General features: G+C 36.0%; 1 protein-coding gene across 2 annotated transcripts; it reads right to left on the bottom strand.

The window, feature by feature from the left end:
• Positions 1 to 1,371: 1,371 nt before the first annotated feature.
• Positions 1,372 to 25,559, bottom strand: LOC121424495 (fatty acyl-CoA reductase 1-like). 2 transcript variants are annotated; one of them, XM_041620202.1, is made up of 14 exons: positions 25,313 to 25,559; positions 21,354 to 21,561; positions 20,455 to 20,630; positions 17,721 to 17,793; positions 16,643 to 16,749; positions 15,620 to 15,797; positions 14,129 to 14,173; positions 12,885 to 13,003; positions 10,067 to 10,137; positions 7,793 to 7,871; positions 6,801 to 6,890; positions 5,331 to 5,460; positions 3,716 to 3,843; positions 1,372 to 1,728 (listed from the first exon to the last, which is right to left on the bottom strand). In XM_041620202.1, exons 2-14 carry the CDS (start codon positions 21,546 to 21,548, stop codon positions 1,548 to 1,550), a joined length of 1,572 nt encoding a protein of 523 aa, XP_041476136.1. In that variant the 5' UTR covers positions 21,549 to 21,561; positions 25,313 to 25,559; the 3' UTR covers positions 1,372 to 1,547. The 2 variants fall into 2 exon arrangements, with proteins under 2 accessions (XP_041476136.1, XP_041476135.1); XM_041620201.1 differs by lacking the exon at positions 25,313 to 25,559 and having other exon boundaries at positions 21,354 to 22,161.
• Between the last annotated feature and the right edge of the window lie 221 nt (positions 25,560 to 25,780).

Here is a 25,780-nt window from a genome sequence, read left to right as displayed (position 1 = left end):
AATATGCAAATAAGGTAGTTTCGCTGGCGCGTTTGAATAAAAACATTGAATACAGTTATTTATCATTACTTTTCGCTCAAATGAAATTGTTTTGGACACTTAATTTGTAATTTTTGGACTATTTTCCTTAAATTTCTATTTTTTATGGCTTATTTGCATAATATGCAAATTTCATAAATTTCCACTGCTTGGATTTTTTGGGACTTTTAGTATGTTGTTAAGGGGACCTTCCTGGAAAGCATTGCAGTGGAAAATCAAGTGTTGCAATTAGTGGCGGGTCACCCCCCTATTCTGGCTAGATTGACTGGACATGGTCAATAATCAAACCAAGGCTATATAAATTATACTGACCTAATGAAATGTAAAAATAACATTTAACCATGACTGGAACTCCTTTCGGAATAGTAATAATAATAATAATAACGTTTTATTTACCCATAATAATGGGGTGAGAATTATATTTTCCCATGACATACATGTATGTTGTGCTCAAAAGGAGGCAAGATGCAATTTGAAAGATAATGATGAAAATTTTCATATAGTACTACCAAGAGTACAGTGAAGCAGTATAGGAGTCAATGATTTTGCTTCATATCCTTCTTTGACATCCTAAACATAAAACAGATATTTACAAAACGTAGCTACCTTTACAATTTTTCTCGAATGTTTAAGCATAAAGCATCAATAGAAATCACTGGGAAGCTTAAAACAGAAAATCATGGCTTTATTCTTTTATTTGTTAATTTTTTATTCTATTTTTTTCATTTATTTATTTATCTATTTGGGTTTATTTCTGCCGTATTAGTAAATTGCATCTCATACACATAGGGAATAACTTAAAGGAAAATGAAACCTTTGGAACAAATAGGCTTGTGTTGAAACAGAAAAATCAAAGAAAAGGAGCAAAGACAGTGTGAGAAAAATCGGACAAATTTTGAGCATTTGAATACTGCAATCATTAATGCTATGGAGATATTCCCATTGGCAATGTGACAAGGATGTGTGATGTCAAATAAGAACAACTTTCCCTTTGATGGACTCTTAAATACCTCCAAAATTGCTTTTTCTGAAGGTGACCAAACTCTTTATCCATGATGTAATTTTTTTTAAATCTGTATGACATTCCCTCTTATAGAAAGAACACATGATCTACTGATAAATGTGATAAAAAGAGGCAGTTTAAGTGAAATATATAGTTAAGTAATTCGGAGAGTTGTTTACAAGTGACATCACACTTCTTTGTCGCATTGCCAATGTGAGAATCTCCATAGCATTAGTAATCGCAATGTTCAAATGCTAATAACTTTCTCATTATTTGTCCGATTTTTCTAAAACTTTCTTTGATCTGTTTCTTTGATTTTTCGGTTGTTCCAAAGGTTTCATTCTTCTTTAAATCTAAATAGCTGTAATCAACGAGCGTAGAGGGCGCATTTCTCTTGATATACACGTATAAATGAATTAGTGACTCTGTACATCAAAGAATCTTCATATTGCCTATCACAGGTCACCTGCCACCGCATTTAACACAATGTGGTGGCAACGTTTGTTCAATGAGAGCTACCCATGGACGTAATAATGGTAATGAGCACGCGACAGCATCGAATGAGTCTGAACAAAACGTTGATTATAAAGGTCCGGAAGTTCCGGGCGACCTTTGACCGGGTCATGATGATACGCCAAATGATGACAGCGAGGACAGTATTGAAGGCCCATCGGAGGTTGCGCAACCTGAAGGAAAAGCAAGAATATGCTTGAATCATAGAGATATATATGTACATCTCTATGGCTTGAATTTATTGGTATGAAAATATTTGTCTTCATAGTAAGAATGCATCCATGTAGAAAACAGAATCATTATAATAGAAATATCCATTCTTCAATCTGACGCAACTTATTCATTTTTCCACAATTCAACACTGTTGAAACAATGATTGCCCTGAACGCAACATTAAAGACTACATCGAGATGCAAGTACACTTCTCTATATTTTTATATATATATTTTTTTTAATACAAATGAAGGGAGAAAGGGACACAAAAATACCCAAAGCCAATTGAGGAGAAATTGTAGGTTCCTTTGTAAATTTAAGCATCGCCATCAATGTATGAGATTATTTCACATGGAATTTAAGACATACCGATACTAAAACGTTTTATGTATGTTTGGAAAAGGAGATCACTAAGACCATTTATTAAAAGAAAGAAATGGGGTTTTCATTGAATAGGTTGTTTCAAATGGCTTTGTTTTTAGCTTTCTATAAATGAATATTATATGTGTGAGGCAAGTGTTCAAAATCCTGTTTTTATATTACACAAAATCACATCGACAGAGGGTGTTAATGCTAAATATGAATTCGAATGGCTGAAACAAATGCCAAATATAATTATGATATAATAAGTATAATTTACATTACTTTTACCAATGCTTCCGACGTGCTTTAGATATGAATGAACACTCTTTAAGCAAGTTGAATTCATATTATATAGAGTAATAAGGAAGTTGAGAACATTTGAATACTGAGGTAGTTATTTGGAAGTGCTAACAAGCTATTTGATGTCATACTATAGCGGGATGGAAAATAGAGATTTGTTTGTTTGGGTAAAGAAGTTCGTTCGCCTTCTTCCATTGTTTACATTCCTTAAAGGTGTTGATTTCGTTTGCTAGTTTTTCTGGGCCAGGCTAGCGATTGGAATGTGGAAGTGAAAGAGGGCAAACTGACTGGGTTGCTAGGCGTTCAGGACTAATAGAAGTCCATTGGAACTTCAGTTATTTACTACTTTGCTTCTTATTCATGTTCTTCGGCTCGCTTGCATTCTTCAGTGATTAGAGAGAGAGAGAGAGAGAGAATGTGAACAGGTGTGGAAGCAAGGAGTGCTGGTAATTCCTTGGTGGAAGTGAGCTGTGAGTGGGAGTGGCTGAAGTGACAAGAGTCGCAAAAGAGGATTAATTGACTGAGAGAGCAGTTGGGGGAGCGGTCAAGAGAGTTACGTAAGTTGGAAGAATAATGGAAAGCCGAAGAACTTGAATTTGGAATCGGAGTACACAATAATTAAGTTCCGTTTTATATACTTACATTATAGGCGGATTAATTTCGCGCATTACACCAAAAGTGATAGGGTCGACTTGGGGAAAGGCTTTTTTCGCCACGCGGTGTTTGACCCAAAAGGGGATAAAAAGGGAGTGTTTAGTTGACAAGGGGCAGTTTTTCGTTCCCGATTTGTTTTGCCGCCGTAGGCCATGTCGGTTTGATTTTTGTCTGTCGTCGGTCGTCCAGCCCAGAGATGCGACATTTATTATTATCCAGCATGTAATTTGACTTTGATTTAGAATAAAACCTGATACACAACTTAACTTCATCGAACTTGTCATTCTTTGACTCCCGTCTTTTTTTGTACGTGGGCAGCGCAAGACGGTGGGCGGCCACCGGCCGTCTTGCAAAGCTGTGCCGCTACAAGATATCTTATGTCATACACATACAAGTTCCTTGTTATATTATCTCACTTAAATTCTCCCGTTTTTATTTTGTATTTTGATACCAGATCAAGTTTTCTTTTCATGGGAGCACATGTATAAGAGGTTTACCAACATTATCATGGATCAATCGTTGGCCAAATGAGAAGAACAGTGTCCAACGGGGAGACTTGAGTATGTGTGACATCGTCACAGATCTTGTTCAAAGTGCCAACGGAAAGATCTTCATTGCATGAAAGCTTACATTCTTTGATGACCGTGTGCTGCAGGCAGTTTTTCCATATCTTCATTTAGCATGTATCTCTTGACACCGATTACGTGGGCTTTTACATATGACGGCCAATCGAGCGTGCTCACATCAGTGAAAAATACCTGAAAATATAAAATGGCGCTATATAATATTGATTAATCGATTTTAAAAAAAAATATATTTGATATTGCTGATTGATAAAAGAGAATGAGCATAATTGACTATCTAACATGAATAATTGGGAGGGCAACTACTGAGCTCCTTTCCTAAACTAGGATTCGATATTGATGACTTAGGAACTATTTTTGAGGTGGTGAAGAATTTTGATTACTTTAATGTTTCAGGTGACAAAATGATCCTTCATAAATGCAGATTTATCTTTAAATGTGCTGGCTAAAAGATACTCTTTTCTGGTCCGATATGAAATGACTGGTATATATCATATCCACTGGTAGTAAACATTCAACCCTCTGATTTCAACTTTATTTTTTTTAATGAATTTATTAACAGTGCCATTTTAAAACACGAGTCTATTGGAAATGTTAACATAATCCCTCTGTTCATTTGATCATTCATTTTGCAAAGATTTTTAACATCAGAGAAAATTAAAGGACAAATAAATAGAGTCTAAGTATATCTTCCCGCTGAGCCATATCGCTTGCACCGGTAAACTTGGCAACAATGAACGCTTGACATTCTTGAAGAGCATATTTTTTCTATAGGCAAATTGGCATTATCAATTTCCATTCATTTCCGATATGAACAGTTTAGATTAAACGAAATGTAGCGATGAAAAAGAATGTAAAGTGGCTCATTTGAATACATAAGCTTATCATTATAGGTTTAATGTTCGAGAAATCTATATTGCCATAAATTCCCGACATGAAAACTAACGGACAAGTCCACTCCCACAACAAAACTATTTGAATCAAAAGAGAAAAACCCAAACAAGCATAACACTGAAATGTCATCAAACTTGGATGTAAAATAGGAAAGTTATGACAATATAACTTTTGCTTCTTTTCATTGATTATTTGGATTATTTGCAAATCCGTGTCGGTATGCAAACGAGAAGACTGATTGGGTCACCCACTTACTATTTCTTTTGTATTTCATTATATGAAATATTCTATTTTTTGTCCTTATTGTCCTGTGAAAGTTTTATTCCTCACTAAACATGTAGAATCACCATTCTTTTAACATTTTATGTTTGGTCCTAGCAATGTCAAATCTGTCAAAAAAATACAATATTGTATAATCAAAACAATAACATAAATAGAACGAAATAGTGACTGAAAGACATCATTGAATTTCTCATCAACAAGCATGTTACCGAGTTGTGCATATAATTTATTTTTGGTGGAAACTAAGCGAAACTTTAAAATGTCATAATATAACATTCGACATGTCCGATTTCGAAGAAATTTTCATCGTTACATTTTTTTCTTGATTCAAATCTACTTTTTTGTAGGGTGGGCTTGACCTCTAAGAATAAAAAGAAATGTAGTTATTAAAATAATGAAATAATAATGTGGCCAATTTGCGGAATAAAAGGGGATCAAACAAGGATTCAGTTAATGTATCGCCTTGAATGGGTTTGCCTTTATACCTCCCTATCTTTCTCGTTCATTGCAGCAGAAAGAGCTTCTATATTATGATGGCCAAAGTCCCAAGAGTTCGACAAAAAGGGCCTCAGTACGTAAACCAGCTTTACGATCCTTTGGTTCATCTTCATCATCCTGTAAAAAACAGTCATGACAACGGATCAGGTTATCTGTCGTCTATTGCTATCCTCAATGGCATAATGAACAAGAAAATTGAGGGACCTGACATAACGTATTTGGGCAATTTTATTAAAAAGCCACGGGCAAGCAAAGCGAGCGAGCGACCAAAATTGTGACCTTTCTAATACAAAAAATCTCTACTTTATTAATTAAGTTTGAAATATTTTTGTCACCCTTTTCCATCCCCCCCCCCCTTCTATAGCCCAAATCTAAACGCCAGGGGTTATCGCCTTTGTCATCTCGAACGCAACAATGTCACAATGACGTGATCATTAAATATGAAATGAAAACTTGAAAATGGGAGAAGTTAATTATGATCATGATCATGATCATCACCATTATTATTATGATGCGATCCTTAAATTCATCTTCCTAGCAAAAAAAATATGAAGATGAATGAGCTATTCTGTATTTTATTCTTTATCATCGTAATTATTTAGAATGCAGTAATGTAAGATTTACCTACAGCTGACAGTTGAAAATTGTGGTTTATGATCATCACAATTGGTTAAGAGCACTTATGACAAACTAGTCCTGTTTTACGATATGGTAGCGTGTCAACTCTGCGTGACGGTCATCTTATATAAAAAAAAACCATGAAATATCTTACTAAACTAACATCATCATGAAAAGTGACCGGAAATAATACTTTCGCGTAAATTTCTTTAGGATTAGATCAGGGGGCGTTTCATGAAAGTACTTGTCGAATATTTTATCCGACAAGTCTGGCTTTATCTGACATTTACCCTAGGAACAGTGATTCTTGGCCAATCCATTGAAGGAAAGTTGTCAGATTTGACAACTTGTCAGACAAAAATATTGATGACACAGTCCCCAGTATTCATAAAAATATCGGAAAATTATCACCGCTGGCGCCTGTTTTGAAAAAAACCAACTTCTCAAGAAGCATCATGAAATCAGATATTACCAAAACGTGATCGATTTTATAGCATAATGCCGCCCATCTAATTATAATAATATCTCGCCTTTTTAGCTTAACCATATGTTTCAATCTTCACAAAACTCTTTACCGCGTAGCCAGATCACACCTTTTTTCACAACGGTTTTTCACAGCACATGTCTATCGGAATAGGATTTTTTTATCGCGTAACCTGCGAAACGCTTTAGCCTGTTTCACATTTTCGTCAATAATTTTTATTTTACGATCTTACCGTCAATTCGGTAACTATTTTGGTTTGTTAGTATACAGTAAAATGTGAATATTTTATAAATGAATGTTAGGTTCATGAATATTTCTGATATGTCGGAAAGTTTGGACACCCCATCATACTTACATAGGTTTCTGTCGCGTTAGCTTCAATGCACAATCTATGAAAAAAGCCGGTATCTTGCCGTTTATCATGTTCATGCATTCAAATACAACCCTATTAATAAAACATAACAAGCAGATTATGGGTTAATATATTGTAGAAATTTTAGAGATGTTACATAGAGTGTACAGGGTGTTCCAGAAAAATGTAGAAAGGTGAATTTTAACTTGAGCCCCTTTTATAATTTATAGTCACAATCAATGCGCCGGTTCGTATTTGGAAGAAGACATGCTCAAAGAAATTGGAACATAATGAATGGGGGAGTTCAATTTACTTGAAGGCATTGTGAATAAACAGGGTTATTGGTGATTTTAAAGATGATAAGACTGTGATGAATATTGCGGATGTCAGGTGTAAATTATTCCATAAAAAAGGCAAACGTATTAAAATGAAGGTCCCCTAAGTCTGCGCAGGGCACCTTGTCTATGCATGCGTGTATCTGCTTGATTCTAGCAAAAGAAGATACGCGAAGAACACAGACTTTACTAACGCAATACATAGAAAGATACTCATTAAAAAATCCAACTCAAAATGGTGGAAAAATAATGAATTTCGGGCAGTTCATGTGACGGCCTCAATATTCAGGTTTTTTCTTGAAAATCCTGGAATCGTGTGTAATTTGAATGGGTGCGCAGACATGGGGCACCATGTTTTTTCTGTTCAATCTTTAAATCACTGGCTGGTGGGGGGGGTTCAAGAAAATCATATATCTTTCAATTTTATATGAGGTTTTTAGGCCTGTAGTATGTATAAGAAACATTACCAACTAAAAATGTTCTTGAAATTAAGGAAGCACCATGATTAATGTTAATCTAAATTGTTTGGTGCGCAGACACCCCTCCCCCTTCATACTCTCATCGTGATTCTTCTTCTTGGTCGTTGACTTTAAGCAATGTAGAAAATTTCCTTTTAATTACAATAATTACAGCGTGTTAATAGAGAAAAATTATTCTTACTCGTATTTGGTGAGTTGAACCATTGGTCGTCCAATTCCCTTTTCCAGGGGAACTTTCCGGAGACAATCTAGGATATTAGCTGTGTGTAAGTGGAATACAAAGAGCCAATGTTTAAATTCCATAAGTCCACTATTATACTCACCTTATTCAAAACCTAAAAAGTAGTCAAATGAAATCATTGTAAAGATTTTTTTATAGTCAATTCGATTTCAGGAATCAAATTGATCGTGCAGCTTCATGTACCCCAAACCAATTATAAGCCTTTAAAATCTCGCTTAGTTTCATTTACATTTAATCGGGTACTTGAGTTGTCTTATTGTTGATGTATTCGAACAAGTCATAATTATGTCTTTTTAAAGCTTATACTGTACTTGTTGAAATTCAATTAAAATCTCAAAATTCATTTTGGGCGGCCTTGTGTTAGTTTTGTGGTGGCTGGTCCGAGTCAGAATTACAATTTCGCTCATCGATAAAGTGCTAAAATGTTAGAAGATTCCTCCACCACCCCCCCCCCCTCCCCAAAAAAAGTTCCTACAGCAGAGTCTTGAGGACTCCTAGAATCTTACATTGTGTAAATCTACAGAAAATTGGTTATGAGATATGTGACCATAAAAATTTCTTGTAACAAAACTTTGATTTTTAGACTTAACAGGCGGTATCTTCTCTTCCGGAAAAAAAGAAATATCTCATTTGAGCAACGTATCTATACTGCCAAATTTGAAATCATGGGTGCTTCTAACAATTTTGAATTATTTCAACTTTACTTTTCAAAATAAAAAAGTCATTCTAAACAAATAATTATGATATACTACCAACAAAGAAAACTTAAAATTTACAGTTTGCAGGAGGATTGTCATTATAAGCAGATTACTTGAAAAAAATGTCAACCCCGGAATAAAATTTATTAAATTAATACATACATTTATAAAGCAGAATGGAAACGTTATTTTCTTCTTTGAATGTCAAAGGATTATATTCATTTACTATTTGTCTGAAAAAAATTAAATGTTTATTCAGTGTAAATATGCATTTTGAAATAAAGAATAGAAAAGGGAGTTGTCATTAAAGTGGGCAAAACACCACGTATACAATTCTTGCATCCTGGGTAGGGATCTGGGGACAGGATGGGAACAGGATGGGTACATTAGGACTTAAGTTAGCGCTGTTAAAAAGTAAATGTGGAATATTTTCTGTAATAAGTGGAATGTATTATAGATATTTCTTGACTGCCACACTAATGATGTCAGCAAAATTGATAAATACAATACAATGATATTAATCCCCCAAATTAAGGGGGAAAATATAACTTCTAATGAATATGTACATTCATTAAAAAAATCCCTTTGCAATAACGAATAAAAATCGCAAGTAGAAAGGATTATTGGAAATGAATAGAAGGCGAGGTTAGTTGTGACACTTTTTGTATTTTGCACGTTAGAATTGATATGACTAGTAATATTGTAGAAATAAGTACCTTACCTTTAAATTTGATTCTTGAGAAATATTTTTCACCTATATATACCTTTCTACCCCCACGCTGAATGTCATCGTGACCTTTGAAAAAAAAAACGATGTCAAATGGCTCAACTTGCCCCATCTGCGGGGTTAGTTGTGCCACCGTCTGGGGTAAGTTGAGCCACAAAAACTATGTAAAAATGTATGTGGGAAGAACCAGGATGTCAATTTTTCATTTCAAGTCTTTTCACTCGCTAATTCTCTATAAAACTAACATCTTCTAAAAAGGAAAAGAACTGTCATGTGAATTTGCTCCTTTCTGCCTGCATATCAATGGCTTTTTACGTTTTTTATTTTTTTATTATACATCCCCATAAAAATTATCATTGCCCCCCGGGAACTTGCCCCATGTTGATTTGGCTTCAATTACCCCAGTACAAACTTATTGCGATATTTTCACATCCACACATTTCTTATGCATTCATCATGTAAAAGACTATGACAAGAATGAAAATCCATACCTGGACTAACAATATTTAAAGACGTGTGTGGGTAAAAAGCACTTATCTATTTCACACCCTTTTTTACTTTTTTGGCTGAAATTTGTATTTTTCCCTCTAAAAAGTACTTTTTGTTTCAAAGTTGGAAACAAAATGTTGGGGTTAAGGGTTATGCAATGGGTCATCAATACATGACACCACCACAATGTCTGTCTGACTCATTCATTATTAGACTGGGGGTGGTGGCTCAACTTGCCCCTATGCTCAAATTACCCCGCCGTCCCCTACTATGAATAGAAAAGGTTCTCAATAAACTTACCCCAATGTGAACCTAATTTGTATGGATTAACGGGACTGGTGACCAAGTTATAGACTGAGATGTTGGCAGGCCTGTGCATGATATTAATTAATAAACTTGGTTACCAATCTTTTCTTATAGAACTACATGTAACATTGTTATACCTGTCATGGACCTATCATATAGAGATGCACGATTACGCGAGCCTTCCTTTGATCCAATGATAGTCACCGCTACCTGGTTATGCGCATCTTAACAAGAACATACAGGTGTTGTGACAATAGCAATCACCATGACTACCATGACGTATCGGATCACTTATAGACGAATCAGTTTCCCCAGTGTTAGTTTTGTTGGATGATCCCTGTTCCAAGCATGTGCTTTCAATCAATATGCTTCATATTTGGAACAGCAAACCTTAGAAGCAGACGATTTCTGTGATATAAAATATAATATCATTCGATCCGGACACTTCCGGACGCACGCAAGAACCTCAATAACAATGAGAGATACACGATCCATATACAATATGTGTCACCTATATCTGGGTCCCGTCTTACAAAGAGTTACGATTGATCCAATCATTCGCAACTATGGACGACCAGCAACGTCAATGTTTGTTCAAAATATTTTCTAGCTGTGATGTATAATCATGCATTCATTGGTTTCTTGAAAATTCACTGCGCTTCTCTTTGAATACGAAGGACATTGTGCAATTTTTTTTCTTAGACTATTATACTGATGGATTTCCATAGAGTTACAATTGGTCGGATCAATTGTAACTCTTTTTAAGACAGGGCCCATGAATATCATAGAGAAGCCTTGGAATATCGAAGTTTAAATGGATAACAATGATAAATTTTCCTCTGTTTCCCACATAAAACACATGGAACGAAGATTACCAAAGGTAAACAAGAACTGCACATCGATTTTCCATTATTTCATTGATTTGTTATCAATTGGGCATATAATTTGTGAAATATAAATGTCCAATCACGAAATGATTCAGTCCCTTCTCACGATGACGATCATAGGACCAAAGAAGACTAGTATGAAGAGAATGTTATTCAGATGCCAATAAACAGTCACTTGTTAGTAAATTCATTATCTCAGAGATGAATGTCATCTCTTCATAGGTCTAGTCCTGCTTATCCAAAAACCATGATTGTTAGTCTATCAATCATGATTTGGATTAACAAGACTGATGACCAAGCTATATACTGAGACGGTGGCAGGTCTATGCATGATATTAACGTGTGAATATTGTATTAGGAATCATGGTTTGGATTAAAAGGACTGGTGAACAAATTATAGACTGATGTCATTTATGTTTCAGATATATTTATAATACAAAACAAATAAGTTGGGTTACCAATCTTTTCTTATTGAACTTACAATCATGGTTTGAATGTACAGGGGACCGTTTCATAAAGCTGTTCGTAAGTTAAAAGCGACTTTAAGAACGACTGGTGAACCTTTCTTACGCGCTTAACCATCGCCAATGAATATACCCTTTTCCACAAGAAAGGATCACCAGTCGTTATTAAAGTTGCTCTTAACCTACGAACTGCTTTATGAAACGCCCACCTGGACTGGTGACGAAGTTATGGACTAATATCACATCAGGTTTATGTATAATACCCAACATATGGTTTGGGTTAACAATCTTTTCTGTTTTGTATTAAAGAACGTTGTTTGGATCAGAACAAATTATGAACTGATATCAGGTGTGTGTAATACACGAAACACATAAATTTGAATTAGGTTACCAATCTGTCTTTATTTTGTTCTTAAGAACGGTGTTTGGATTGACAGGGCTGGCGCCCTAGCGACCACGTTCGTAGGAGATCTGTGTACAATACCAAACATATGAATTGGGTAACCAATCTTAATTTCTTTCTGTTTTGTTAAGAACAGTATTATATACTTTAATAGATGGTGCCAGGAAAAAGCAGCCATTTCGGAGGAAACAATAAAAAAAACATTTACATCAACCGTGATCAACCACTGCTTTCTTGGCATGGTCTACTGCACGATTTTTGTCAACGTAATGTGCAGTGGTGACGTCATGTGGCAATCCTCAACTGCTACTGGCCAATGATTACATAAATAAGCTTTAATAATATACATTTTTCGTTAGTAAGAGGTTTTGCGTTATACATGACAAAGTGCTGCAAGTCAGGCCCGGGGGGGGGGGCACTCGACCAAAAAGGTAGTAGGGATGTGCCGCTGGAGAGACAAAAACGGGGGCCTTGGAGCGGGCAAATTGTAAAAAGGAGGTTCCTTGGAACGGGCTTCGGAACTAAAAATGTTTGTGAAAACGGGGTTCCTTGGAACGGGTTCCCTGCATGTGAGTGCGTAAGCATCCCTATGGAACGGGCATACGTGCCGCGCCCGGCGGCACGGGCGCTGCATGGGTGCGCTAGCGCAGAGGCGATAGTCGGACAGCGCTCCGCGGCCGCTTTTCACCAAAATTTCGGCTCATTATAGCAGATCAATGCGACCGGAACGGCGTAACGGAAAATATGCGACGCTTTGGAGCGGATTTCTTTCTTTTTTTCACGATAAGAAGAAAGTGATATGCTTTGGAGCGGATTTCTTTAGGTTTTTTCTCAATAAGACAAAAATGCTATGCCTTGGAACGGAAATTTGAGTGTAAAAATGGGGGTCCCCTCCGCGGCACAGACCCACTATGCCTTATATACTGAATGCCCCCCCCCCGCAAGTCAGGCAACATTTTCGGGTTCGATTCAGGCTGGTTCAAAAGCGCCATGTTGGGCGAACTTCGATTTGGTTCGGCTGCATGCAGCACTAGTTTGAGTCTTTTCGGCCAACTCACCTGTGGACGCCTGTGTACCACGTCACACCTATCATTGCATTTACTATAACATCGACAGGAATTACATCAAGAATAGCATTTGGATCACTGAGCACTGTTGTTACCATACCTTTACCAACCTATAAGAAGAGAAAGAATATCACACGGTAAAAACTTAACTATATGAATATAGAGAGAGGGAGTTTAATTGCAAAAGGGGTTAGGTTAGGTTAGGTTAGGTCCATTTTGGACCATTCCGAGAAAAACCATGTTTTTTTTTATTCTCAACTATCGCAATATTCTTATGAGAAACTATATTGGCATGATGTACTACCCTATCATGTGAACATAAAATTGGCTATAAAAGAAATCTACCTGTCTTCATTTCTTTTTACATATTTTTATGAAAAAATATCATTGTGGACCTAACCCATATTGCAAGTAAACTGACTTTTGTATAGAGTTTGATAGAGTAATAGAGGTTTTAACTCATTGTAGAGATCTCGTGATGTCTAAAAATGCTAAAATCGTTTGAATGTGCAATTATTAAGAACGTCCATTCGGCTAAACTTTGAAGCTCTATAGCCAAAAAAAACACATGGACCCATGTTAATTGGATGGATCTCTATCACTTGTGAAATTTCTTGGTAGTTTATTCGTTCGTTGAAAGACACCATAAGACAAATTTGCTACAAAGACACCATACATGCCATAAGAAGAAGCTGGCTAGCTTCAGAAATTTACCCGAAACAATACACGGCACTTACAAGTTCACAACAAGATGCCATTCTGGATGGCAGTTATCCTCCTGGCTCCATGACATGTGCTCCGGTTACAATTGCTCCGACGATGAAAATCTGCACGTTAAGCCACACTAAAAACCTAACCTCTAAAACTAAATAAACCATAATCATACTCTTTACATAAATCTGAATCAAAAAACTATATTACAGTCCAAGGTCTGACCCTATGCCCTCTGGGATGATAAGAACGGAGCAATTGTCACAGGAGCATGTCAGCCTCGATCTATCATTCAAAAGGTAAAAGATTCAGGTCTCTAGTAGCTTGAATGAACTCAAACCAATCAAGGAATTCTCATTAGTTTAATCTCGAAAGCAAAAGCAGTATCAAAAGAGTGGTTCGGTCTACCATCCAGATTCCCATTTTCGAACTTCCAACCAAGGACGAGGTATGAAATGCAATAAGACGGTTCTTATTGCTGGATTGCTTACTCTAATATCCTTAAAAAAAATCATTTTACTTACAGCAGCCATGAGTCCACTTCCACTCAATATGTTATCTACCCAGCCCTGAAAAACGAAAAAACAAGTTATAAGATGATAGAGACATTCATAGATATGGAAATTGATGAGCACGTAGTTTTTCATCTATTTGTTTCATGCCTCTTTATACTCCATTATTTGCTAAGTTGGAAACTCAGCAATAACTGACAGATGTGTTTATTTTGAATTATATAATGCACCAATGCTATAAAAATGAATTTGAATCTAATTTCCTTTTATCTTACCTTATCCTTACGTTCAAAGAACAGATCATGTTATTAATAGATACATAAATCTATGAGCAAGAAAACAATTACATTCACGAATAAAGAAAGAAAGCAATATTTAAAATCAATTTTGCATTAAGCAGCGTCGATCGTATCTCAATCAAGAGTGTGGACGGTCCCAGTGTGCCAAACCATGTGAAAACAACAAACCCAAATCAAACTGGTCGACAAATGAAGGAAAATGTGTATTTTTGAAATTGTCGAATAATTATCTTGTATTAATCATGGCTCACACCTTAACAAAACCACTTTTAAAGGTATTGTTTAACTTTGTGAGCAGCCGATTTAAAAAATTATCAAACCAAGATGAAACATGTGTACCAGTGCATGTATTAGAACTAATAAACCCTGAAAACAACAATTATTGAGAATTAAAAGCTAAAACTACAAGGCAAACCCCGATTTTGTAAATAGGCGTCTTATAGACGCCTAAATAGTACACATAAGTATATGGGAGGAAATTAAGATGGTGTTTCCGGTTACTTTATATTTCAATTTTTGAAGAACTAAATAATTATTTTTGAACTCATTTTTTTTTCTGGGCTTAATTTTTGTAACATATCCTAGACACAGATGACAAGTGTGACCTTATAGCTCAGATTTTTTTAAAGTGAAACCAATGTTAACCAATCACTTTAAGGCAAAAGAATTACACTTTTACTAAATCTAAAATGCTGAAGACTAATAACATTAATAAACCGAAAATCTTAAGGGTGCCAGACATGGCTGTGCGAGAGACTCCTAAAAGCTGCGAGGGATTGAAACGAGCGAGCAAAATAATGCAAAATACAATTAGGACAGGTTTTGAAATAATATACAGAAAACAAATATATTCCGCCACTTTTCTTTCTTTTTCATGATCATAATTTATTTCTTATTTTATTCATTTATTTTATTTTTTCATTTATTCATCTATCTACTATTCATTAATTTCTTCTTTGGAGGGTCCAAGGCCCCATTGAGCCCCATCTGCATATTAGTGCATTACTAGGAGGACAAGGATCTTTCCACACTGCTAAAACAAAAAAAAATAAAGGACAAGACAGAGTTTGGTTGTTTTTTTTTTGATGTCGGACGACATCCAAATTTTGCATAATTCAGCACTTCTGCCATTGTGATATCACTCAAGGTTCAAATTAAACACTATCGCTCACACCGAATACCGAAGACTATCGCAGTGACTTACACGACATGGTTCTTTCCACGAGCCTAAAACAGTAGACGGCCTAGTGATGCAAATTGGCATTCCTTTACCCTCTTCTTTGACCACATACTCTGCCAGAGCCTTGGTAAAGGTGTATGTATTTGGCCTCTTCCCCAGTAGCATGGGAGTTAACGCCTCCATCATGTCGTCCGACATCCATCTAAGTGATAACATTGCAATTCTTTGAGAGTATCAAAGAACTTTTGTATTGTTTCTTTTGGGGGGGGTTACAAATGTTGGGAAATGAACTTTTTGAATAACAATTTCTGGTGAAAAATATACTAATCGAATTAATTTTGTAGAAAAAAATACATATACTAGGAAAAGGGCCTGTACCCTATTAAAGCTGAATGGTCTGATGGAAAATCTAATAAACTCAGTAGTAAGGGTGCGTTTTAGGAATGGATAGCAAATGGTGCTCAGTCAATCTCCGGAAGACAAGGTTCCGTTTCTGCAACGATTGTGTACGGGAAGGGGTAAACAACTTACTCTGCGGAATCCAAGATCTTGTACGGGTCAATGGGCGGGGGTGGACAACTTACTCTGCAGCATCCAAGGTCAATGGAGGGGGTAGACAAAGGCTATGCAGCATCCAAGATCTTGTACGGGTTAATGGGAGGGGGCAGACAACTTACTCTGCAGCATCCAAGATCTTGTATGGGTCGATTGGAAGGGCTGGACAGCTTACTCTGCACCATCAAAGATCTTGTATGGGTCAATTGAAAGGGCTGGGCAGCTTACTCTGCACCATCAAAGATCTTGTATGGGTCAATTGGAAGGGCTGGGCAACTTACTCTGCACCATCAAAGATCTTGTATGGGTCAATTGGAAGGGTTGGGCAGCTTACTCTGCACCATCAAAGATCTTGTATGGGTCAATTGGAAGGGTTGGGCAGCTTACTCTGCAAAATCAAAGATCCTGTATGGGTCAATGGTAGGGTTGGACAACTTACTCTTCAGCATCCACGATATTGTATGGGTCAATGGTAGGGGTTGGCCAACTTACTCTGCAGCATCCAAGATCTTGCATGGGTCGACGGGAGGGGGGTAAACAATCTCTTCTATTCTTGATTTGTCACAGTTGCTATATGCTGTTGAAACATGATGAAATGCCTGCAAATAGAGAGCAAAAAGGTAAAATTACATGTACGTGAAAAAAAACTTTAAAAAAAATATTCTTTAAAATGCAAGGTGTAGATTAAAAATATTTGTGATAAGACTGTCTGATATGCAGTGACTGTATAAATATGTAAGAAAACTAACAACATGCACTCGTATGTTTTGCAGTATGAAATTCTATTTTTATTGACCGTATGAAAAAGAAATTGAATCGGGGTGTTTTAATGAATGAAAGCATAATCAAAATTCAAATTATTTAAACAAATACAGTGAAGCAAGGGTCGAATGAAATTTATACAGGAAATTTCAGAACTCATACATACTGACTGATTTTACATATTCCGGTATGTACATGACTTTATGATTATAACTAATTGTACAGAGACTATGGAAAACAGTTATATCAAGATGACGAAAATAACAGTGGGAAAGAAGTCTTAAATGGTGACAATTAAAACTTAATTAAACTATACAAAAGAGAACATTAATTCAACGTCTAATTAAGTTCACATTGCTTCCAGACTTTGTATATCTGTATAAAATTGTGTAAATCGCTTTTTTACCAGTCAAAGAAAATAAACCAGGCTTTTATCTTATCTTAGGATACACAAATGCCAGCAAATTTATGTGAAAAGGAATACAAATCTCAAAGATTTCTTAAATTTAATTTTAATTAAATTTCAAAACTCTTCATAGGTTGTGACATTCCAAAAAAAGGTTACCAGGCAAAAGATTACTTGCTACATTAGCAATCACCTTGTTTTTTCATAATTCTTTGAATTTTACATCTCTATATAAAAATTTTGTATCGATCTCTTATTCTTAATCATGTTTTCATACCCGAAATATTCGATTATTAATAGAGTAATCAATAAAAAAGACATTGCTGGAATTAATTATTCGTTAGAAAACCCCCGTGTCTGACCATATTAATTTGAATGATTACCGGACAAATATTCATTTACCAATAATTTCTCCATCCCTTTGCTGAGTTGTAATATCTTTCTGGTGGCAAGCACGTTCATTCGGAGGGAGATTCTAAAAATAGATAAAATATTAAATATAAAGATCCTGACATTTTGGTTTAAGGCATCCCTCAGTGATATTTCATCTAATTTGTTTTTGTAGACAAGCAAAAATGCCACAACAATGAAGTAAACTGCCGGGTGCACGTATAGGTCGCACACGCCTAATTGTGACAAGAAGGCGAAAAAGTATTCATTCGACGCAAAGTCATAACTGATTGACAAAAGTCTATGATTCGACATCTAACACTGATTCTGTGCAGTGTTGCGTCCCAGTTAATTAGTCATCAGGCTTTGAAACAGAGGGTCGTGAGTTCGAATCCCAACCATGACATAATTTCCTCCGTCAAGAAATTTAGCCACATTGTGCTGCACTCGTCCAAGGTCAGGTAATTGGGCACCTGGCAGAAATATTTTCCTTGAATTGACACCGCGCTGTAAAGGCTAGCTGCGGGGCTGAAGCCTGGGTAATAATATCCAATTTAGTGCATAGGAAGGCATTTGGTAGTGATATGCGCGATATAAGCATGTTGGTAGTATAATTATCATTATTATTATACATACACATAGTTAGGGCAAGAACTGAAGGTGCTTTTAATTGTCAAAATAATTTTGGAATTAACTGACTGGCAAAAAGGCTGGGACTGGTTTACTGTCTGATACCGCAAATGCAAAAATTAAATGAAATTGTAATGTTACACAAAAATCAGCAAATTAACCAAACACAATATAAAATTTAGTTTTTGAACATATACAGTACAAAATAATGATTTCTCCGCGCGGGAAATGATTCCATCAATCATTGCAACTTTTCTTACGGTAGGCCCTACATTTTCGCAGGAATCTCATCATACAGGCATTAGAATAAAGTGAATAAACAAGAAAATGGCAAACCCCCTTTTTCCATAGGCTGATCCAGGTGAGTTTTGTACAGTGTGAGTCAGAAAAAGTGTTACACTTTTTAAATTAAGTATTTTTCAAGAAATGTGGGATTCAGAGAGAAATTATAGCATGCAAGGACAGAGTAAATATTCCTTTGTCACTTGGTAAAATTTGTTTCAGCGTTGTTGTTATGGTTGAGTGCACAACAGCCATTGTTTGAAAAAAGTGTCAAAACCCATTTGCGCCAAGTCAGGTGATTACATGTACCTGCTGAAACAGAGACAAAAGCATTCACACAAACAATGAGCGTAAAGTTTATGCGTATGTTTATCAATCACGAAAAATAAACGAGAACCAGTAAATCAATAAATCATCTTCACTTAAAAGTTCTATTTCATTGTCATTTCGGCCACAACTTGGACAAAGCTTCCCATCTTCAATCTTCCACATGTTGTCCATTTCTCTTGATGCACTTCAAAGCTCAATGGAGCATTGCTGCCATGGCCCTGCGAAGTGTCTAAATCAAAATCAGTCGACAAAAAAGAAGCATTTTATGTGATTGAAGTCAAAAGTGTACAGCACCCCACCTGCAGATCTGGATGACTTACAGCAGCGCATCATCAGAGCAATATGTGGTAGATTGAACATGTTGAAGGCGGGAAGCTTTATCCATACACAGTGCTTGAAGTGGTGCATAAATTGACCCTTCTTCAGATCAGAGCATAATTATTTTCAGCTCACAATTCGCCCTCGCATTTTTGACTTTCATAATAAAAGAAATGTATTAAGAATGCCCCAAATCCAGGTCGCAATATTAATGTAGGAAGATACCCAATTACCCGTCCTTTTCATGATTTCCAAGATATTAAGAAAGTGTCCTGTTTTTAGGTCTAAATGTCAGTTTATTTTCGAGCTTTGTGCTTGCATCACAATTGGTTAGTTTTAAACCTATCCTGTTCAGGACTACAAAAAGTGCCTAGAATTTCCAGTTTTTAGGTCGGATTGTCTTCATGGGTAACTGCAAACAGTCTTAACGTGTCTCTTTTCAAGCCCAGAACGTATATAAAAAAATCATGCTCGCGCTCGCAGTATATAACTATTTACTTACATAAGTATCTGTTTCAGGATCACAAACAGTGCTTAGAATGTTTATATATATATATAAATATATATCTTAAAGTTTCACGTATTGGCTTCTCTAATAGTCACAAAATATGCTGAAGATAAATGGTAATGCTTTCAAAGCCAATATAGTTTTTAAAAACTATATTGGCTTTGAAAGCATTACCATTTATCTTCAGCATATTTTGTGACTATAAATATATATATATATATATAGTGTTTGTGTGTGAGTAAAAAAAAAACAAAAAAGTGTGTGCGTTTCATAACATGTCCTATAGCTCCTTTTCTTTCTTTTTTACCAAGGATGTACCTTTGGACTGTGTACTCTTATAAGAGAAAGTCACCTGGTGGGTTAAGAACGACAGGTGATCCTTTCTTGTGGAAAATGGTATGAAGCAAAATGTTCATTGGCAATTGGTTTAGCACGTAAGAAAGGTTCACCATGTTCACCAGTCGCTCTTAACTTACGAATAGCTTTATGAAACGGCCCACAGAATGGTGAATCATTCTCTGCTAGTCTTACAATATTCCTAACAGAATATTTGCCACCCCGCCCCCTCCCAACAGGTATTTATGTTCTTTAAATTATTTCATCATATTAACGTTGTCACGCGTTTTGTTAACATTGGAATTAGTAAACAACTTGAATCCAATATGAATCAGTACTTACGATAGTATTTCATCGAATCTGAGTGTGGCTGCAACATGAAATACAAGCTCTGTCTCTTCCTTCAGTGTCCTGATGTCTTCTTCTTTTAAGGCGAGGTTGGGTTCACTGAGGTCGCTCTCAATTGGGACTAGTTTTGCCCGGAAGTTCGGCTGGGCTTCCCTAACTTTATCAAATACCTGAGGAATAGAAACAATAAATGCAATACTGAATTCTGGAAAAGTCGCAGTCGTTTTACAGGAGAATTTGTTTCAGTGAATATGGTACGAGTTAATTGAGTAAAGAGCAGGAGTACCTCGAATTTGAAGGGCAGCTTCATACTAAGGGACAGGGGGCAACCCATCTGATTTTAAAAGTCAGATATAGATATATAGATATAGATATATATGGTGAAAAAGTACCAAAAGTATTTATTATATAATACACTAGATATATTTCACATTAAATTGAGGGGGAAGAGCCCATAGTCTCCTGACATGTCCCCCCCCCTTCCCCACAGAAAATATCCCGGTAAATAGCACCAAGATGTTTCAAAAAATTATGTGTTTGGGCATGACGAGCCCCCTCCTTCCACTTTCGGCTCACTCTCCAACTTTCCAAACCGTTTCGCGGTTCCCATGAAGTGAAGTACCAAAGACCAAGAACGCAAGTAGGAACAACGATTTTCTTTTTTGCTTTGAAAACATTTAAAATTACTTGTGTGCGCTTTAAATATGAAAAATTACCATGAAGCTGGGCTTCGACTTGCGAAATGGAGCTTCAGGCAGAAAGAATTGCACGGGAACGCAACCAACAAGGATCTAATGCAAGTCCCTGATGCAAACTTCTGATTAGTTAAAAATCAAGTCGCGATTGAAATGTGGAATTGCGATTGATTGAAATTCTCTTTGCAATAGACTTACTATGCCAGAAGTGATCTCTTTGATGCGGGCGGCAGCTCCCTTGTTCCTCTTTTTCCTGACAAGGAGGAATATCTTTTTGATGTCTGGACAGCACCGAAGGAGTTTCTCTAACAGCACCTTACCAATGAAGCCAGTGGCACCAGTGATCATCAACGTCTTGCCGGCGTAGAAGTCACCAACAGAGCAGTACGCCATGGTGGAAGAATGACTTTTTCAGGTAAAACAAATGCCAGTAAGATCAGCTCAAATCTTTGTGACATAGTATGTTCTCAGCTAACCTTATATGAGTTATGACATATCATAGAATTTTATTTTATAGTACGCGGCTTAAATAACCCATCAGGTTATAGCTGGGTACTCAAAATAATTACCATAAATATAATTATTTTGTAAGAAAATAAAATAAAAATCCTATTCCTGTATTGAAGATTGAAAATTTAAATATTGTTGGTACATTTATATGTTTAGACATCAATGTTGAAACATGCATTAGCTTGTAGCGACTTGCATTTGTTTTGACCCAAATGTAAATTTCCGTCTACATTTTCTTTCGTCTTAATCTGTAAATACAATGGCCAAATTCCTTTGGCTAACCGCGAACATGTGTACCTCGTTAACTTCACGCAAGAGTCGCATATTTTCTTATTGTCAAGTTTGCGCGCCGCATTCCAAGTCTTGGGGCCTGCCTCGCTGTTTTAGATAGCCAATCCGGCAATGTTTATATTCAAGTGACCAATCATCATGATTTGTCCAGGTCAAGAAACTTTGGATCTACCAATCATCATTTGGAACGATCTCGTGGTTAATTTTCATGAAAGTAATTTCTTCACTTCTCCTTGCGAACTCGTCATGTACATTTCATGCATCTCGCACGTCTTGAGGAGTTAGTCAACCTCTGTACTACCTACGCGGTCCTTTTCTACTGCCTTATTTTGGATATTAATTTACTCACGGAATATCATTTCGGATACATTGCATTTTCATGTCGGATCTTTAGTTACGTATTATTTTATGAGCTCATTTTCGCAATCAAGAAACGCGACATGTTTATTTAATTTCATCTACCGGGATTTGTGCAATATACTTGGACTTCACTTTCGCGGTGATAAAAACTACCGTATTTGACCTGAGCGCTTCACGCCGTTTATCGCTCAGCTATCATTGCCCCGAACTTTTCTCGCGGACATTCATCTCGCGTCTCGGTCCAGTTGGTGGTCATTCGCCTTCGATCTACACCTCTTCGAACTTCACAGTTTTCCGGTGAGTTGGAAAGTAACTTATTTTGGAGTTAGCTTTATTTCAACAACACACAGTTATACTTTCCACAAGCTCATAGTCTACAATAACCCCCTGTCCCCTTAAAATGCTGTAAGAGGAACACACACACCTACCTCACGCTGCACGCTGTTTATACCATCACAAGATGACCACATCACCTGAAGCACCAGCAGCAAATCCCCAGGATAGTATTTGGGTAGACAGGAGGGAGCATTTTTTCAAGGGTTAATAGTCGGAAGACTTCATTCCCATTCACTTTCTTTTTAATACGTAAATTTTCGGAAGCTGAAGAATTGTCATTGAGATATTTGTTTAAAATATAAGATTTCAATACATAGAACTGCAATTTTTTTAGTCGGTTAGGAGATCATTCCAAAATAAAGGACCAGTGAAATTATTGTGTTATGTTAAAAGCCGTAAGGGTACGTGGAAGATGATAACGAGTAGGATATCTGTGAATCCCGCCATGCCTTCTAAATAAGGAAGATACAGTGGCGGGTAATTCTTGAGAGTTGAAGCATAAATATTCAAAGGCTAAATACGTAAATATCATGGATTTGTAGAATACAAGAATAAAAGAGTGATTAAGAATGAGCCCGGTAACTGATCATGCTGATGATTCTTATTAGTCTTTTTAGATAAGTGAAATTTTATTGATATGAAGTTTCCCCCCCAAAAAAAGGATAGCGTAATTCAAAACAGCAAAATTAGAGTGGAGTACAAACATAAGACACGGGTGGGAAAAGATTACTTAAGTTTGCAAATGACTCCAGTATTTCTGGATATTTCACTAAATAATGTGAATTATGTAAGCTTTTCAAGTTAATTTGCTGTCGATATACTGCAAGATATTTCGTGTCAACATTTACAAGAGGTGGGTTTTTTTCAAAATAAAATACAGGTCCGGGTTAATTAGCAATCGTATTACTAAATAAGATATAATTTGATTTATTGATATGAAGAGACATTTCATTGGAATGTATTCAGTTCAAAACAAAAATCAGTTCATGATTTAGTGAATGTAAGAGAGCTTGGGGGTTTATATGAGAGATATAATTGGAGTCATCTGAAAACAGAATGTATTCATAAATATTAGAACAATTAATTTTGAAAGTCATTGATGTAAATGAGAAATAATAAAAGGCCTAGTAAAGAACCCTGTGGTACTCCGCTTGTAGCAAGTTCTATATGAGCTACAAACTGCTGACGGTTAAATAACTTCTAAACCACTCAAAGGCCTTTCTGCGTATTCCAAAATGTGATAATTTGAAAATAGGAATGCCATGATAAATTGTATCGAAGGCCTTGGAGAAGTCCAGAAATAAACAAACAGTATGAGAAAGAGCGTCTTATGATGTAGCTATTTTATCTATAAACATTAATAATGCATGGGTAGTTCAATGTTTCTTTCTAAAACCATATTGCACCTTCGATAAAATAATATATATTTAGAAAATTTTCAGTGCGGGGGTATATTAATTTTTCGAGCATTTAAAGAACAGAACGAAATTGGACGATAATTTCCAATGTCATGTTTATTACCACTCTTATGTATCGGTATGACCTTTGTTATTTTCATTTTTTTTCGGTTACTACCCAAATTGTTAAAGATAGATTAAATAAATAAGTTCGTGGCTGCACTATTTAATGTATCGTCTTCTTCAAAAGAAAATTCGTAATATCATAGCCAGAGCTTTTTTTAGTATTCAAATCTTTAACAATGATAATTTCAAGAAAAGTAATGGGAGAAAAAATATAGATTGACGGTTTGGTTCTTTTAAAAGCAATCAAAAATCAACATTGGAATTTGGAATGTCGCGGGCAAGATTTGAACCAATGTTTATAAAATAATCATTAAATGTTTCAGCAGTCAGCATTGGATTTCTATTTTCTGAGCTGTTGATCATAATTGTAAAAAATAGATGATAAATTTAGTATTTTTTAGAACATTGTTCATCACCTTCCACATACTTGAGACATATTTGTTTTCTTCAAGGTGTCTAGAAAAATAATTATTTTTAGTATTTCGAAGTAGTGTGCTAAGGGTATTACTATATGAAGAGCATCGATGTTTAGGCCTACATTGATCTGATTTAATTTCGTTGTCCCTACAAAAAAGACGATTTTTTTTCCCTGTTAATACAACGAAGAAGAGACGTAGTGATCTAGGGAGATCTCGAATTTTGTTTTTGTTTGTTTGTCTCTTTTGTGTGTAGTTCCGTAGTGAAGACTTCAAGAGAATGCTGTTATTATACAAATTAAAAAACCTGTTGACAAGAAAATATTTTTCATTAGGGTCGGAATTTGGGTACACGAGAAACCACAAGTTTGAGGGTATCTGGATCAGAGGAAATAGGAATTTCTTTGGATTTTTAAACGGGTGATGCTATAGGGAACGGAATTTTAGGCTGAAAATGAGGGTCGACCGCGGCACATGCGTATATCATGCAATCTGCGGGGGGGGGGGGGGCTGGTGACGAACAAAATGTAGGCACATGCACAACCAGTGATTAATTCAATTACGATCCACTTCATACACACAGCCAATATAAGCATGGTTCTAAAACATGATCAGAAAAATATCACATTGATATCATTTTATAGATAAGATGTGGATGAAATGATTGATCAAATATAATCAAAAATCTATTTAAAAAATAATACACGGAAAGAATACATACTGGGCAATGTGCCGTGTGTCTGTAATCCAAAATCCAAGTTTGGTGATAGATGTTACAAATTGAGGTTCAAGCCCTGGTCACGTCCTTCGGATAGTGATGTTTAAGACGTAAATGATATACGTCTGACTAAACTCGATTTCTCACGCACAAACTTAAGGTAAAAGGCAAGATCTTCATATCTATTACTGTATGCTGGAAAGGCCGCCGGCCATATCACAGTGATGACCTCTCGCATTTATGTATGGAGATACTGAATAGATATTAAAATATGAACGGGTTTTTGCATGCCGCTCATCGATGTAAAGTATAGTGTGCAATAACAGACCCTAGTTGTTGATACACATTTAGCAGTCAATAAAGGGAAGAATAAAAGAAATGAACTAATATTCTCGATGGTATGTGCAGCCAACAATGCCAATGGCAAAGCTAACAAAGCTATACTTTGACTAGTCTTGCCTTTTCTCTAAT

This window comes from Lytechinus variegatus, chromosome 11 (genome assembly GCF_018143015.1).
Source record: "Lytechinus variegatus isolate NC3 chromosome 11, Lvar_3.0, whole genome shotgun sequence".
NCBI lineage: Eukaryota > Metazoa > Echinodermata > Echinoidea > Temnopleuroida > Toxopneustidae > Lytechinus > Lytechinus variegatus.
This window is presented reverse-complemented; position numbering and strand designations above follow the sequence as displayed.